Source organism: Rattus norvegicus, chromosome 17, assembly GCF_021556685.1.
Source record: "Rattus norvegicus strain SHRSP/BbbUtx chromosome 17, alternate assembly SHRSP_T2T, whole genome shotgun sequence".
In the NCBI taxonomy this organism is placed as follows: domain Eukaryota; kingdom Metazoa; phylum Chordata; class Mammalia; order Rodentia; family Muridae; genus Rattus; species Rattus norvegicus.
The window spans coordinates 57,980,952-57,999,844 of NC_141550.1; the positions used below are offsets into that span (position 1 = coordinate 57,980,952).

The window sequence follows — 18,893 nt, forward strand, 5'->3', positions numbered from 1 at the left end:
TGAGAGACTGTTTTAGAAGCTTATCTAATGGTTTCCTAAGGACAATGGCTCTTACATGGTAACAGTGCTTTGCAGGACAAATATGCTTTCCAGAATCTTAGCACTGTTTACAGACTAACTATCACAGTGAGGGAGTACTGTGTTAGAGGCCAAAGGTGTTGCTAACACAGCTTATGACAACTGTTCACAGCAAAGGGTTATCTGGCCTGAGTCTAGCAATCTTGCTACCCACCGCTGCCCTGATTCTCACCATGTCTGCTTTATCACAGTTTAACCTTAACAAGTCTCCTCTGGCACTTATTGTATATTTTGTTTCTGTTTTTAGCTCCTCTATTATGTATTACAACTCAACTTCAATCCTTAATTTTAATCTTTCTCCCTCAAATTTCTTCTGCTTTCAGTACATGCTTTTAAATTCCCTTGTGAGCTTTTCTTAGCGATAGAATCTTTTTTTTTTAAATATTTCATTTATTTATTATATATGAGTATACTGTGGCTGTCTTCAAACACACCAGAAGAGGGCATCAGATCTCATTACCACCATGTGGTTGCTGGGATTTGAACTCAGGACCTTTGGAAGAGCAGTTGGTGCTCTTAACCACTGAGCCATCTCTCCAGCCCAAGAATCTTTTATTTTTTTTTTTTTTTTGGTCTGGAAATGTGCATGTGTGCGTGCACATACATGCGCCCATACATGCTCAGCACACACAGTGTTGAGTTACTTAAGGATTTAATGTAGTTCCAAGTTGACTTTTGACTTGGTTCTTTTTGTTTGGTTTGGTTTGCTAACTTATTCTCATGTTTTCTGGCTTCCATTGTTAATGCTGAAAACTCAGCTGTCATTTTATCCTATAAAGAATACGCTCTCTTTTCTTGCTAGTCGCTCAGATAATTTATATCTGTAATCTCACTAGGATGTGAATGGTAAAGATTCCTTTGTTAATCTCCTTTCTATTGTGACATCCACTGTAGAAAACCAAAGTAAAGGAGGAAAGGTTCATTTGTGCTCATATTTTCAGTTTGTGGACAATTGGGTCTGTTGTCTCTGGCTGTTTGTGGGGGAGAACATCATAGTAGGAGGACATAGTGCAAGAAAGCTGCTCACCTCAACACAGCTGCTAGGAAAAAGAGGTGAGAGATAGGGGACAGAGACAACAAGGAGCCAGGGACAGGTTATGCCCTTTAAATGCATTTGCTCAAGCCAGTCCTCTCTTACTCGTTCTTAACTCAGGTATGGATCAATCTCATCTGCATGGTTAGCACCAAGAGCTGAGAACCAAGCCTTCTACACACAAGTCTTTGAGGCTGTTCTGTACTAAACTGTAATTATTTTTATTTCCTGTCAGGACCTTGTCCAGGATTGTATTAATATAACTCATAAAATAACTAATGTTAATTGTATATCACAACTTAAAATGTACTAAAGACAATTTATTTTGAAAAGTAAATATTTGAATATTATTAATATATTCAAGATATCCTAGTATGTATAGCTAAGTAAATTCAGTCTTTTTAGATTCTCACTCAATGCATATTTATATTCAAAGACGAAAATCCTTGTGTTTCTGACTGTTTATAGCCTCTTTCATCAGAAGAAAACTACCACAGCAGTTGTTTCAGCCAGTCAGATAGTCAGTGTGGTTCTCCTCCCAGGGGTTGGTCAGAAGAGCTGGATGAACGTGGGCATACCTTATATACCAGTGACTATACTAAGGAAAAGGTACTTTTCTTTTTCTTTTTCTCGTCTAGTATACTTTGACAGAATCCCCATGAGATAATTGTGTCCTGAGGTTGAATAGTAATAAATTCATAAGCTGGTACAGAGGTACATATGTATAATCTAGCACTTGAGAGGCAGAGTGAGATGGTGACTTTGAAGTTAGGCTCTTTCTCCAAAAAATCTCACGAGAAGTATTCCTCATAGCAATTTTACAACGGAGTACATAGGAATACTACTGATTCATGGTTTTGTTGGTGTGTTATTGGCTGGGGATAGAACATGAGGTTCACATATGATATGTAAGCACTTTGCTACCAAGCTATATCCTGATCCTTGCTTCACTGTTTAAATGGGCTACAGCAATGGTGGTTTCGTGGACTGATAACCCATTCAGTTGAATCTTTGAGGACAGACCTGTTGTCATTTGCTTAAGGTTCTTCAATAAAAATATTTGTTGGTATTTCTCTTGAGGAAATTTGGGGGTTTTTTCAATGATTTTTCCAACCTGCTGTTATTACACACTCTCACACAGCTTATATTTCGATCTCCATTGCGACTGAGTTTGTGTAAAATAAAGACCATGAATCTAGTATTTTGTAATTAATTAGTTTATGAATGAATATCAAAATTTTATGCACTACCCGAAAAGCCATTTTAAATGGTTGCCGATTGGTTTGCTACTTAAGGCTAGGGGTTAGGCAAATAGTCCTCTTCCTGCTTCAGTTATTTAGCCCCAGAATGTATAAAACTAGTGGTTTTCACTTCTGTAAAAATAAAGATTATTTATTTATTCTCTGTTCTATATTGTGTGCAGTTCTCTTTTTACTTAAAATGCATTGTGTACAGTGCACTGACTGAGAGAAATAATGAGGATTTTATAAAAGTAGGCTTAAATTGTGAGATTTTTATACCTAAAACTTGAAAAATGTTTTTAATGTCTTAAAACCTGTTCTTAGGATGTTTTAGACCCTCTGCTATACTAGCATACATATGTCTCCACGTATCTTTATGTCTTATGTTTCTTACTGTGTTGTCAAATGATATTTGAATTATCTGACATTTGGGGAAAGAGGGAAGTGCATGCTAATATTGAGTATTATATTACCAAGCTAAGCTCTTGAGTTCATTTGTTTACTTGTTACTTTCTTGCTGGTAGGATGAAATTTTTAAGAATAATGTCTAATAATCTTAACCATAGCCATTTAAACTAGCCTTTATTTAAATTAAATAAAAACCTGTTCTGTTTTTGTAGTGGCTCAAGCATGTTGATGATCAAGGTAGACAGTATTACTATAGTGCAGACGGATCTCGGTCAGAATGGGAATTGCCAAAGGTAAGAAGCTTAATGTTGACCTAATGTACATAGTGTCTGAAGACAGTTGCATAAGACTGAATTTATTTTTTTTTATTTTTTATTTTCATTCTTGTCTTTGTTTGTTGTTTTAGAGACAAAGTCTCATTTGTAGCTCAGACTAGTCTGAAGTTCCCTTCAGGTAGCTTTAAACTTACTATAGATTTACTCTTAGCTTTGTTTTATTCTTTAAAAAGCAGAAGACTTTTTTTTTTTTAAGTTCATTTGCAGCCCTGTAGTTCCCTAACATTGTCAGAGATGTACATTTACCACTTTCTCATCTAGATTGTCCTCAATCAGGAATCTTTTGATAGCCTGAAACTGGTCTCTTATTATCCCCAGATATGAGTTCTACTTAATGCCAGTAGTGTCAGCCTGTCAAGTTATCTGAGAGTCTTACATGGAATGGGCTTTAGTTCTTTTTAGGAGAAAGAATAGTGATTTTATTCAAGATTATCATCAGTGAAGGTATATTTAAATGAGTCAGATGTGCGTGAGCACACACACACACACACACACACATTTGACACTGCTAGGTATAGATAAACATAGGGCACAGTACAGTTAGTTAACAATATATTGATGCTAAGATTTTATCAAAATATGAGATGCATGTGGTTGGTAAACATGCAGTTCATCATATAATATAGCATGAGAGGGAGGAGAGATGGATCTGGAAGTTGTATTTGGAAGGCATCTATGTGTATTTAATACTGTGTTACTTTAGAAAAATCTGTGCTAGGTTCTTATAATTTATTTCTATGTATATGCTTAAAATAATGCACAATTAGATTTGAGTTCAGATTTTTAAAAAGTTTTTATAGGGATTAAAAACATGTTAAAATGTGGTTGTCTTTTTAAACTAAGGGTGTTTAAGTTGTGTTGTTTCTCTTGTCTTTTTCTCTATTATGTACACTTTGTTATTGGTGTCTCACAGTTCGTTGTGCTTGTTTTGCCCCTATGAATATTCTGTGCCTAGTAAATTGTGAGTACATTTAAAATTATGATTATTACTTGAATTAATTTTACATTATTTTTCTTACCACCTAGAAAGGTTTTCTAAATTATAGTAATTACAAGCTCAAAAGCTAGGCTAGGTTCCATGAAATTTCATATATAAGCTCACACAGCCACAAGTGTTTGCTAGAGATGATTGTTTTTCCGAGAAGCCCTGTGTAAACAGTTAGGTCTTTTTATAATTAAATGTCTGGCACAGGACTTTGGTGGTCTTTAAGCATTATCATTGTTTAGTGTAGAAATAATAATCTGAAGATTATTGTTAGAAAACACTGAATTAAAAACAAATACCTGTATGTGCTGACTGCCACTTCTAGTTTCAGCTTCGTTAGCTACTTTGTATGCATTCACTTGGGAGAGTCAAAAAAACAACATACTGTGCGTGAAAAGCACACTCTAATATATAACTAGTGGAATTTTTATCAAAGTCATTGAAAGCTAAGGTTTGGACTGATTTTAGAGCTGAGGGGCATTAATACAGGATTTTTTTCTTTTCAGGAAAAAAAAGCCCACATCTGTTTAAAAGTTGATTATTATTTTTTTTACAACAAAGCATTTACATTCCCTACATAAGGTAGCACAACTCTCAAAGCTTTATAGTTTTCCATCTTTCTGTATGATCTACTTAAAATTCCAGACACCTATGTTTAATACTGCACTGATAACATATTAACTTCACATGCAGTTTTCTTTTGACAGTGATTGTTCTGTTTTCTATACAGTTGTTATGTTCAGAAGTAATGTTCTGAGCTTGTACACTTTAGAAAGACAGCAGTATGTCTAGCCTTAAGTGGACAAAGGCAAACCTTTAAACTATTAAATGTAAAAACTGTATGTGTAAACCTTATTTAAACTGTATGATAATTGTAGTAGTATTTATGAAGAACTGGAGTGTTTCTACTACATTTACTCTTAGAACAACTTAGTGAGGTGACAGTTCTGCTCTGTCCTTTTTGCAGTGAAGAACAATTTATGAGGAACAAATAGTTTACAAAAGACAACACTAACTGGATATGTCCAACCCTAAAGTCAAGGTCTCAGTCCTGTCACAAGGCTGCTCAGTAAGAAAACTGAGATGAGACCACTCGTGGTGTGGTATCCCTTGAACATTGCCTAGTGATCATGTGTCATTAGGAGCTATTGTAGATTCACATTTGTATCTTTTACTTATGAAGTGTATTCTTTTGTTTGTTTAGTATAATGCTTCATCTCAGCAGCAGAGAGAAATAATTAAAAGTAGGAGCTTGGACAGGCGGCTGCAAGAACCAATAGTGTTAACTAAATGGAGACATAGCACCATTGTGTTGGACTCCAACGACAAGGTAAGAGCTTGGAGAAAAATGTGTTAGGAATTTTGTCAAGTGTTTTGGGAATTATATTGTTCACAGTGAGTTATAGCCATTTGTACTAATATTTATGTAAAATTTTACTGTTGTTAAACACAATTATTAGCAAAAATATTAACTTCTTTTGATCAAGTGCAAAATAATGTTATTTTGTTTTAATTTTTCCACTATTATGTACATATAATGTACTTTGATTATATCACCCTCTCATTAGCCTATCTTATACTGTTCCCACTGAGCCCTTCTCAACAGAATCTCCCTACTTTTATCTGTTTGCTTTTATAGCCCACATTAAATTAGGGGTTCCTGAATGAGCTTGGGTGGAAGGTTATTTACTTGGGCAAGAGTAACTTACCAGTGGCTACACCACTGATGCCTACCCACTCCTATTCATTAACTGCCCGTAGTCCCTCAGGGAAGGATGAGACCTAAGGTCCTTCCTGTGTGCTGGAATGCTGAGATGCTTAGTCTTGATGAGGTGCTGTGCAGGCAGGCTCTGCTGCTCTGAGTGAGCCACAGCATATCCAGAAGAGCTTCATAGCATTCCTTCCTTAGTTCTTTCTCCTCTCTGTCCCTTGATGGCCCCTGAACCTTAGAGGGTGATGCAGATATCCTGTTGAGGGCAGAACACACACTAGTTACTTAATTCTTGCATGCAAGTTAATGGTTTTTGTCTACAAAACAGTGTGAAAATATTGCCTTAACTAAATGGCATGAGTTTGTATTTAGCATCAGTTACTGTGCATTGGTTTTTGGATTTGTGTTTTCTCAAATTCTGTACAATAGACCAACTTTTTTGTGACATACTGATATCTGATGTGTATACTTGACATATTTGAGCTAGCATGCACATGTGTGTTTGTAGGAGTGTGTAGTATATAATATATACACACACACTATTTTAAGCCACTTTTGCTGTCTTTGATCTTCAGGAAAGTTTATATAGTAAAGGTTTCATTTTTTCTGTCCCAGGAAGTGATCCTACTTGCTCTATTCTTTCCCATAATATTTCTTTCTTCAGTCTGAGAAGTGACATTCTATGTTTCTAATAGGATATGGATTTTGATTCGGGTTTCAGAAAGGATCTTCTTAAACTTCCTCAGTTACACTGTTAGAATAAGGTTTTCTTTGAGGGCATGGTGGGCATTTGTGGTACATTTGTAAGAACATCAGTCATATCCATTAGAAGGAGAAGGGGAAGGGGATGATGACATTCAAAAATTAAGCACATTACCTTTAAAAAGGTCTCTGATCACTTTTGTAGCATAATTAACAAGTCTTCCATGTTTCTATCTCTCGCTCTCTCTTTTTTTTTTTTTTAAGCAGGATCTTTATCTGTAGCCTAGTCTGACTTGGAAGTTGGCAACTGAAAATGTTTGGGAAAAATTAGGTAGGTGTGCTATTACAAGTAGGTATCCCTACTACACATACACCTTGTGCTTGTGGATCAGTCGTAAGCTGTCAGCTACTGCTCTAGCACTGAAGAGACACCATGATAAAGGCAACATTATAAAAGAAAACATTTATTTTGGAGGGCTCGGGATTAAGAGAGCTAGACTCCATGATCATCACAGTAGGAACATAAGCAGTAAGCACTAGAGCAATAGCTGAGAGCTTACAATTGATCCACAAGCACAAAGTGTGTGCAGTAGGAAGACCTACCTATAATAACACACCTCCTCCAGTGAGGCCACACCTCCTAATCTTTCCCAAACACTTTCACCAACTGGGGACCAATCATTGGAATACATGAGTCACAAGGGCAATTCTCATTCAGACTACCACAATGACCCTCCTGCCTTAGCCTCCAGAGTGCTGGGATTATAGGTATAACACCACTATGCCTGGCTAAAATGAGCTCTGTTGTTAGTTTCCCCCCAGTGTTCGGTTACTTTCAGTCTTAAATTCTTTTGTAAATTACTGATTTCATTCAGTTCAAAATAAGATGTTTTGTTAGTGCAATTGAATGTAAATTAGTCTCTATATAAAACAAGGTAGATTTTTGAAGAGTGTAGGGTGCACACTTTCTATATTTATAATAAGAATTTACAGAACAATGAAAATAGACCAGTTCTAGTTTTTATTTTCAAGAATATTTTACCTCTACATGTAGCCATCTAAAAGACAAATTAAATGAGTGACATTTTGGAATCAATGTTTTTGAAGATGTGTTTGAAAATCTATTAATATTGAGATTAGCCTAGCCAAATGAGATTCCTAGAAGTGTTCATGGAAAATACAATCAATTCCAGGAATTAATTATAAATCTAGGTATATAGAAAACTGTTAACTGCCATATATAATATGGCAAGGCAAAACCTACTGTTGAACTACCTGTTGAACTATAGCAAAAATGAGCATTTCGGTGAGGTATACTTAGAGTTCCTTTTTCAAGCTTTCTGTCATTTTCAAGGGTGCATGTGCACACATGCACACACATTTCTGTGAGATTTCAACTTTAATCTGATCCTTGAAGGTACCTTTACAGAGAATTACTTCATATTCTTTCTCATCTAATTGCCCTTAGGCAGCAGCAATATGACTGTCCTGAGAACAGATGTTTACTTATTTTTAGTAGAAATCTGTCTCTTCAGGTTGCCCTTTGAAATAGATTCACAGCTAATTGCTTCATCAAGTAAATATTTCCATTTCTTTTATCACCTAAATATGCCTTCTTAAAATAGGGCAGTCTTTGAGGCTATGGAAAAAGAGACTACACTAGGACACTATACATAATAGGCACCTATAACTTTAATGGAATAAAATCCAGTATTATGTGGCAAGTTTTGTTAAAATGACTTGAGTCCTAGTTCAGCAGGCAGGTAAGATTATCTTGAAGAAGGTAGTTGTGGGTATGGCTTTATTGCATCTGAGTGGGTTTCCTTGTTCCTATTTATGTATGGCTTTTACTAAAACTATTTATGGATGTGAATGATGTGTATGCACATATTCTTACATAGATACATCAATGTGTGATTGTTTCTTTACTGTAATAATGATTATGTATTCATTATCACTGTTATTTGTGGGTTTTAGGAATGTAGAATCCATGCCACTTTTATTCACTCACTTTGTAGTCTTGGATCATTCATCTTTTGCTTTTCAGGCTGTTTTAATACACATAGAAGTCATGTGACTGAACTGAGAAAAAGTACTGAAATAAGGTTAAACTCAAATCTGGATAAGCTGAGCTTGTTTTTCTAGGATTTGTAGATAGGATTTTAATACTTTGTCCATTAGTGGTGTTAGCTTTGGTTGTTTTGTTGTAAGATTGTCCTTTCAAAGGTTTCTTTGTAAATCTTGATTGTTGTGGAGTTTGTGTGTACAGATTACAGGGTGCAAACTGAAGATTTTTTTCCCAAGTGAATGAATGTTGAGATTAGGGTTTTACATTGTTACTTAAAATGTTCTCAGGCTTGTTGTCAGAATCTTGTAGTTTTATAAGCATAGATGTGGAGGTGAGTGTTCAAAGCACTGTTTGTTTGGACTGGGAATTAGTAAGGGGATTGGGATGACTTCTCATCCTCTTTAACTCAGATTAGTTCAAGCATCTAAGAGAATGGAGAAAATTTAAGGAAAGTTGGTATTAGTACCAAAAAAATACTTTTCACTCTTACCCTTCATAAGAAATAATATCTTTTAGTTTTGACCAAACTAGCTGTTTATAGAACCTGTGCTTGTTTTTATATTCTTGTAAACTTAAACATGTAAATACCCCACCCCGCATCACTAATCTTTAAATGCTAGATTTCTTTGGCATATCTTTTTATCTTTATATCTAATTATTGAAGAATAACCATAAATTCCTTTAATGCCAATAAACAATTAAATTTATTTTCTCATATTGCTTTAGAGTAAAATTCCATTTTGTCAATTATCAGTTAGTTCTTGTGAATGTTTCTGCATAGAACTTTATAATCTTGTGTATCATACTAATAGCACATCATATGGTAACTGATGTATACGTAATTTTAAATAGGGTTAATTAAAAGTGATAAAATGCTGTTTTAGTCAACATAGTTGCTATACAAACATGCCATAGGTTGTAAACTTTTAATAATATCTGTAGTTTTCAGATCAGTGCGATCCTACTTCAGAGCATCTGAGATAGAAAATAACAAGGAAACAGTTTCCTTTGTTTGCCTCGTTAAGTTCTCCCACTGTGGTCAGGGAGAAAGACATGTTTAAAATAGAGTAACATTTTTCATTACTTATTTCTTGTAGGATTCTCCAACCTCCACCAAACTCTGCTTACCTGAAAATGAATCTCCTCCTCCTTCAACAAAGCATCAAGATCCAGTTAGTATGTTAGAAACATACAGAAAACATAGCATAGCCTTTTCTACCACTTTCAGTAAATTAATTTTCTTTAAATACAATGTTGAAGTGTTTCTTGTGCCTCTATAAATTTTATTGGCCTTTTAGAAAAATTATAATTAAAAGTTTTAAGAATCAAATTTTACTCATTTTAAAGCCCCACTTGTACAAAATATGCTAGTAATTTATATTTACATATATGCTATATTTAAATATATGCCATATTTCTAAGTGACAAATTTATACTTAGTTTTTAAAAGTAATAGATTCTAAGCTAGGTCTGGTGGCACATGCCTTGAGTCCTGGCACTCGGGAGGCAGAGGCAGAGGAATCTCTGTGCATTCCAAGGCCAGCATGGTCTGCACAGTGAGTTCCAGGACAGCCGGGACTACACAGAGAAACCCTGTCTCAAAAAACAAAGAACAGACCTTTGCCAGAGAATATTACAAGTCACACCTCACTTTCTTCCCAGGCCAGCAGTTTGAAGGTGAGACGTACGTATGCCCTTCCTTCCCAGCAGTATGGCTGCTCTTGCGCGTCTGTGATTTGGAAGAGCTTGTCAGTCTGGGCCAGGGAGGACTGGAGATGATTAGTCTGACTGGAAACCTCCCAGCAGCTTTTCTCTTCACACTAAAACCCAGGTCTTTACTTTTTGACCTCATCCTCATGTTCACACACTCCTGATCTTCCTGTCACCACTGATCTGCTGCTGGTTTGTACTGCTGTCTCTTCTTGGGTGACAGTTAACAATTTTAAGGAGAACACTTTTAAGCAAGACTGCATACATCCATGCTTTGGCTCCTGACCGTATCCCTAGCTCACGCTTTGTGTGTCCTCTTCTGCCTACTGCACAACTGCACAACACGACGGTCGTCTCTCAACTTCCCTCTGCCACTGAGATTCTGCCACACCTTTGCCTGGAAGCCTGTGCATGTCCACCAGGATTAATGTCAGAGTTTGCTTCCTTAGAGAATTTAGGCCAGTCCTCTAGGTTAGATGAGGTTCCTTGTGATCCTCCTTGTAGCATGAGTTCTGTCTATTTCATAAAATTAAGAGCAGCTATTGATACACAGACCCCCGCTCTTGTCACTGTCTTCTCCAGCAAGGAAACAGTGCTAGCAGAAACAGTAATGCTCATTCCTACTGCACAGCCACACAGTAGCTGCTGGGCAAATACTTGTTCAGTTAGTGAATGTAGCTTTAACACTTTAAAAAGACTAACTTTCACCATTACTGTCTGGTGAAGTTAGGTCAAACTTTTGTTGACTAGTCAGACTTGAGATTCTGTGTAGGCACAGGCTTCGCTTCTTTCTGATCATTCTGACTCTTGTTTCCCTTTTTCCACATATATGTGGCAATGCGTGCATATTTCTTTTTAATTGTTTTCATTCCTTGTTTTATGGTTCCCATCACATTGTATATACTTTTTATTTTTAATTAGCACTCAATAAGCTAAGAGGTAATGATAGGATGTATTTTTAAATATAGGAGGTATAATACATTTCACAGAAATATCTTCATAGATTATGTTTTAATAAAAAGGAATTTCTAAGAAATTGTAGAAGCAAGAATTTGCAAATCTGCATAGAGCTTAAAAGCACTGTTGGTCAGTGTTCTCCCTGTCCACTTGACATCCATTAAATTGTCCTGGATGCAGGGTGCCCTCTGATGGCCACCCCGGGAACTGCCTCCCCAGTGTGCCTTGTTTCCATGCTCTGTTAACACAGAACAGCTGTGTTGATGCTGCCAGGACTACTGTTTCCACATAAACAGGGTGTTCTTTCCTCCCCACACACCTTTTCTGCTCTCTTGCCTCCCACTGAGACTGCTATCCCCTTGACCTCTCTCTTCCTGACATCTACTTTACAGGTCCCTCCTCTGCGTGCCTTGCTTCTAAAAGTCCTACTTGTTTCTCTTCCATCCTGTCGGGTTACTACAGAGCTATTTCCCCCTCTCTCTGATGTGAATTAAAATTTTGGTATATATATATATATTTATTGGCAATGAAGGTACAGATTTAGAAGGTTTTCTAAAAATACAACATTGAAACAGATTCTGCTGTCTACCTAGTTGCTTAAACTCTGCACTTTGCTCAGTATCCTCCCTTTCCCCTGTATGCATGTCATTCCTGTCCCCTCATGACCTGTGTCTCTCTGAAATTTAGCCCCTTTTTCACTGTCCTTGGTCAAATTCAGACCTTTGGCATTCCTTGGCATATCAGTAGAGGGGTGCAGCTGGTTGCCAGCCATGCTGCTGTCTCTTAGTTCTTTCTTCTTGCCACATGTCTACCTTGCCACAGGATTGGTGGGCCCTGAGATGGTCTCTCTGCCTTTCTCCTTCTGTGTCCATCTGGCTACTCTGTAGGTTAGAGGTCAGCTCCTCTAGGAAGGTGCTCTGATTCTGTTCTTTGTCTTCTAGGTTGAATTCAGTTCTCCTGTTCAGGTTAAGATAGGAGTCCATTTCTCATAGCACTTAACATATTCTGTAATGATTGGTTTGTGGTACTTTCTGTACATTTGGGTATAGCAAGTTTTGTTCTCTTATATTCAAATGAGAGTGCTCAGTCCTTAGAGCACCAGCGCTCTCGTCTTACTCCCTGTGAGAATTTGGGGAAAGTACTAGCTCCTTTTGAACAGTGTCTTAACAAATGCAGCCTTTCACATGGTTTTTGTTTTCGTTTTTTATTGTTCTATTTATCTGTTGACTCTGGTAAAAATCTGATTTAAGTTCTTTCTCATTCTCGAACTCAACACTGTCACTACTGCTTCTAAATTCATTTCTACTCTTTGTTTGATACCTGAACCTCCTTCTTGCTGCCACTGCTTCTATGCTACTCCAGCTGTAGCTTAAACATCCCAGAGTCTCAGTTCTGTCCATTCACATTAAATGGCCCATCCTGAGAAGTAAATGTTGTTATTCTCATACTTTGGAAAATTTTTACCTATATCTGATGAAAGGACAGAAGGCTTTTATGTAGTAACTTATACATACTTAAATTGTATTTGTATAGTATCTTGTACATACTTAAAATTGTGCCATTTGACATTTTTGTTGAAAGGCAATAGAGTCTTATGAAAAGTTTCAAGTTGCGTATCTGAGAGACCAAACACCTGTTTTGTAAAACGATTATAGTAAAATGTGACTAAGTTACTTTCAAGTATGCTAACAATAAACAATAAACAATAAAAATTTTCAGCTAGAGATGCAGCAAAATTTCAAACATCTTCTAAACATTATTGATATTATGTTTATATGCCATATTAAAAAATTTATATTTTCCTATTAAAGTACTTAGAATTTGTTGAGGAACCAATCAAATAGAAATAAATTTTGGAGCTGGAGAGATTGCTCAGTGGCTAGGAATGCTTGCTGCTCTCAGAGAACCCAAGTTTGATTTCCAACACGCCTTATCACACAGCTGACACTGCCTGTGATTTCAGTACCAATGGATCTGACCCACCCTGCTGACCTCTGCAGGTCCCCACACTTGTGTGCACATGCCTACATAAACATACTCATACTCATGCACAAACATGAGTAAAAGTAAAGCAGATATTTTTAAAAAAGAAATACATTTTGAATCTATTTTCTTTGAGTTTGTATTTGTGTTTCAGTTGAGCTGCTGTATCATGTACATATTATTTGTAGTGTTGATGATTATAATAGCCACCAGCTCATTTGATGAATCTCATTTGTATAGGAAACTAATGTAGTGAGATAGTATTACTTCATGTTTATTTGCAGGACTTTTGAGAAAACATCAACTAGCTTTTGCCTGCATGATGATGAATGATAAAGTTTTGTCACTTTTACATTTGTAATGTCATGTCTAATAAGTCTAGTTAGTATTTTCAAGACCCAGTTCACCACGTGGTGATCTGTTTAATGAAGCACATACTGACATTTCTTTATATCACTTTAAAGTCTATGTAGTGTACTAGGTACTTTTGAATAATTTATCAGCCATGTCATTTGTCTGCCTAGTCATTATTATGTTCTGACAAGATTAGTATTTTTCAAATGTACTATTTATCATCATAACATCACATTACATTCTTTGAACAGGCTGACCAGTGATCCCTTGGATCTGCCTGTTTCCTTCCCTAATGCTGGAGATTGGCTTTTTTACATGGGTGGTGAGGATTTGAACTCAGGCCTCCATATTTGCAAAGCAGATATAAACCATTTTTCTGGTGATTACTTGTAAAACTCTAATTGCTAACAAAGAATCAAAATGGCTGCTGTGACTTCAGGAGAAAAAGATATTTTGCCAGGTGTTGTTGGGCATGACTATGATCCCCTACTACTTGTGAGTGGTGGAGGAAAGAGGGGTAGGAGTTCAAGGATAGGCTTGGGTTTATAGCAAGTTCCAGGCCAGCCTGGGCTGCAGGAACTCTTTCTCAAAAAGGCAAAACAAAACAAAACAAAAATCAAAAACCAAAAAACCCCAAAGTCCTTAATTTTAAATTACTGACAATGTCAAGATAACTATAGTGCTGTGATAATGAGTGTGCTATATACTAACTAATCTCTTATGTTTTTGAACTGCAAGGTCATTTGATTCCATTGGTTAGTATAATTTGGACATCATTATTTGAATGAATGTTAACATTAAAAGTATCACTTTGTTCCATAGGGTCAGGAGAAATATGGATTGTTAAATGTAACAAAAATTACTGAAAATGGGAAAAAGGTTCGGTAAGTATGAAATCTTTAATATTCTTACATGTTTATCTGGTTGAGTAAATGAAAACTTCTATTCCAGTAGAATTAATAACATGGTTTAGGATAATTTTCAATCATGTATTTTCTAGTAAACTTGCCATTGAAATATTTCCTTTGTTAACATATTTAAAAAATGATATTCAGAGGGCTGGGGATTTAGCTCAGTGGTAGAGCACTTACATAGGAAGCGCAAGGCCCCGGTTCGGTCCCCAGCTCCGAAAAAAAGAACCAAAAAAAAAAAAAAATGATATTCAGAAATAATAAATTCCAAAGAAACATTTTCTTTCTTTTTATATTTTTTTCTTTGAATAAGCAGTTAGTTGTGGTACATAATAAAAAGCAAAGATATATTGAGTACCATTGAAAAAGCCTTCAACAGCTGTGTGTTCCCATGTCAGGTCCTATGAATATAAGTACTTTCCTCTACAGAGGATTTACATGTAGATGTTTGTAGATGTGTAGATGACACTCTCCCACCCCCGACACGGTTTCTCTATATAACAAATCCCGTAGGTGTCTTGGACTCGATTAGTAAACCAGGTCTGCCTCAAATTCACAGAGATCTGCCTGCCTCCCAAGTGCTGGGATTAAAGGCATGCGCCATCATGCCCAACTGTAGATGACATTATTAACCATGGTCTACTTTATATTTATCTTGGAGATGGTTCCAGTTCATTATATCACAGCTATCACAGCATGTGCTGTTGCAGAATAGTTAATCACCAGCAAGTTAATCATTATTTATCTGCAAGAATGTGATGAGGCCTGCTGTTAGTACCATTTAGGGTGCTTACAGTGTTTGCTGTTACAGTATCACACTGAGTGTTCGCTTAGTTAATTCTGCAAGTGTAACATTGATACAGTGGTTAGGAATGCTTGCTTTGCAAATGTGGAGGCCTGAGTTCAAATCCCCACCACCTATGTAAAAAAGCTAGGTGGAGCTGGACATGGCTGGATCCCCCAGCATTAGGGGGAAAGAAATAGGCAGATACCAAGGGCTCACTGGTCAGCTAGCCAGCACAGCCAAAATGAGTTCCTGTTTAGTGAGACAACCTCTCTCAAGGCAGTAAGGCAGGGAGTGGTGCAAGAAGTCAGTGTCTGCTCTGGCTTCTGTCTGTGTGTATGTTGCCATGGACACCTGCACACTTGCATCCAAGTACCATATTCACACATACACATAACAGTTTTTTTTTTAAGAAAGGAAAATAATTCTTCCCTTTACATCTAAAGTTGGAAAGGAAGAAAAGCATCTTTCTTTGTAGAGAGGTATAAATTAGAGGTATAAATTTGTTTGTTTCACAAACAAATGAAAGTCATTTCAAAACAGCATAAAAGAGGTCCACACAAAATGAAATAGAAAGTACATTTTAATAAACAGTATTAGAATCCTCACTACTTCTAACATGCAGATAGACGATTTAGGTCTACTAAAACAGTGAGTGCTCAGACTGAAGCAGAGCACTGTGTTTAAAAACAGTGATTTAGAGCTGTGAGCAGGGATGTTAAAGTTTAAAAAATAAAGCAGGAGTAGGAACCTAGCAAAGAAGAAATGCACTTGAAGTATTACAAACGTGGATACTCTGAAAGGGCAAAGCAGGGAGCCAAAGATGAATCAGTGGGTCTGAGTGCCTCTTGCACAGCCATGAGGACCTGAGTTTAGATCCCAGCACTCCTGTAACAAGCCAGGCATGGTCTCCCCACCAGCCTGTAACTGCAGTCCAGTTGGGGCAGAGACAAGAGAAACACTAGGATTTTCTGGCTGCCAGCCCAGCCCCAAGCAAGAACTTTAGATTTAGGCAGAAACCTTGCCCTAAAGGAAAATGTGGAGAGTGATAGGGGAGAACACTTCATGTTCTCTTCTAGCCCATGCATACTTGTATACCCACACATAAACATGTGCTATACTTAAATATACACATGTATATATAAGTGTGTAAAATAAGAGCATTGTGAATTGGTTCCTGGGGAAGCACTAGTCATTAGTACTGTCATTGGTGGGCTAAGGATAGTAGCTCACTTGCTACAGTGCCCATTCACATCCACAAAGCCCTGGGTATGATCTCCAACACTGTAGGTAGACATGGGACAGAAAGAAGTTCAAGGCCATTCTCGGCTACACATTGAAGCTCAGCCCTGGGACATGTAAGACTTAGACTAAATTACACTTCATTGGGAAAAACAAACAAAGAAACAGGCAAAACCAGTTGTGCATAAACTACAGGAAATGAATGGAAGAGTAGATCTTACTCACAGGTATTGAATCCTACATTCTGACAATATAAGCAAACCCAAGTCCCTGCAACGTTCCCACAAACTGGCCGTGTGGGACTGGATGGAAAGCAGTACTGAATCTCTACAGCATTATAGCATGTGGAGTTAACATGCCTTTTACCCTTCCAGCAACTGAATCCCCTTATAATATAATTTTATTATTTGCAAATATTAATCTATGTTTGCTATATTTGCTGCTACTAAAAGAAATTGTCTAGACTTTGAAATAGTTACAAAATGAATTGTCAAATAATGTAAGGTTTACTCCAGTGGGAGAAACATTTAAACAACAAATCTTTAATGGATAATTTAAGATAACAAAGAAGGGAAGATTCTGGCCAGACTATACCATCAGTCAGTCACCTTTAACGTTATTAGTAGGAGCATCAGTAGTAGTACACGTTTATTGTGAACCTACCTGTGTATCTGGAGACAGAACAGTGAGTCAGTAGACAGTTGCTTTAAATATTTTTAATTTTATGTGTATGAGTGTTTTGTCTTTGTGTATGTATGTGCACCATGTGCATGCTGGGTTCAAGAATGTCAGAGGAAGACTCTGGGTCCTCTGGAACTGGGGTTACAATTGGATACTATGTGGTTGCTGGAGATTGAACCTAGGTCCCCTGCAAGAACAAACGTCGCTTTTAACCACTGAACCACCTGTCCAGCTTCTAGTGGTCAGTGTTTAAAAGACCCAAATACAGGGCTGGCAAGAAGCCTCAGCAGGTGAAAGTGCTTGCTGCCCACACCTGGCAGCCTCAGTTGGCCCCTAGGACCTTTGTAAAGATAGAAGCAGAGAACTGACTCTAGAGGTACCCTCTGACCTCACATGCACAAGCACACATAAGAGTACTATATAACACTTTTAAAAGACCCATATACACTGGACACTTAATACTTATTGTCTCTGAGATGTGGATTGGGGGAGGGGCTTTACAGGTTTTGACAATGTGAATATTGGTGTTGGAGAATTGCGTGAGTTTCTCTTCATAGGTCCAGGGGATTGAACTCAGATTACTGAGCTCAGCAGCTGGTGCCCTTATTTGCTGAGCCACTTCACTAGCCTATCCTTCATTTCTATTCAGGGTTTTTACGTGTATGTGTAGCTTTTGTAATTCAGTAATTCTTAAAATCTTAGAGAGCAATCAGTCGTTTAATATATACTTTTAACATATTTAGTATTTAACCTATCTAGTATCTATGGAACATACACATATGTTTTGTTTGTGTGGCTAAAATAAATTAATGTTCTTAATTACAGTGTGTTAGATTAGTTCTATGTGAAAACACCTGGATATTTTGGTTACAACTATTTTGATTATTTACATTTCTGACTAACCTCATTTGTTTTGTGTGATGGTTATGTGTCAGATCGAGGCACTAAAATGACTATGGATGCCATTAGAATCATATATTAAGTATAAATAGTTCAAGTACTAACCATTAAATTGTGGATAACAGTGATAGCACTTAGTAGGTCTTGATTTCTTTTGATTGATAGTGTTGCTTTTCATCTGTGTGTTTGCAGAAAAAACTGGTTGTCCTCTTGGGCAGTGTTGCAGGGTTCATCTTTACTTTTTACGAAAACTCAAGGAAGTAGTACAAGCTGGGTAAGTATTGCTCTGTGGAAATGTACTTAAGTCATGTGAGTGCTGTAACAACTGAATGTCCACAGTGCTTGAAGTAAAGACGTGCACATGCCATTTTTCTAAAGAGACTGTGTTAAAATCAGCAGTTGGCTTTATCCTTTGAACCGACTGCTCGCAACTTGAGCATTGCAGAATATTAACTTATAGGATGTGAAAGCTTTTCTGTGTTTTAAATTATTATTTCAGATACTTAGAAAATAGGTAGTCATGTGGCTGAGCCCACCTTTGTCTGTTTGATCCTTTGTAACTAGGAGGGGAGTCAGATGTCCACGTCTGTAATGTCAGGCAAATTTCTAGGCGAATAAGAAATGGGGCTTTGTTTTGTGAACTGCTGAAGCTGTTTATTTTTGGTGTTTACTATTGTTACATGGGTGTTACAGTTGCAGTTGTTACAATGACACCAGGATGTCACAGTTGCTAATGTTTTGAATGCTGGCATGTCCTAAATGCAAAGGATTGTGCACATGTTATCTTTCTATTCCAAGACAGCTATTTCT

At 36.9% G+C, this 18,893-nt stretch overlaps 1 protein-coding gene across 11 annotated transcripts in view; it reads left to right on the forward strand.

The window, feature by feature from the left end:
• Arhgap12 (Rho GTPase activating protein 12) overlaps positions 1-18,893 on the forward strand; it is a 113,522-nt gene that overhangs the window by 75,870 nt on the left and 18,759 nt on the right. For 4 of the 11 annotated variants that reach the window (NM_001107357.2, XM_087590690.1, XM_087590687.1 and 1 more), the window contains 6 exon segments: positions 1,580-1,720; positions 2,973-3,053; positions 5,285-5,410; positions 9,659-9,733; positions 14,388-14,449; positions 18,276-18,357. In NM_001107357.2, coding sequence (NP_001100827.2) covers positions 1,580-1,720; positions 2,973-3,053; positions 5,285-5,410; positions 9,659-9,733; positions 14,388-14,449; positions 18,276-18,357 — 567 coding nt within the window. 11 annotated transcript variants of the gene reach the window in all.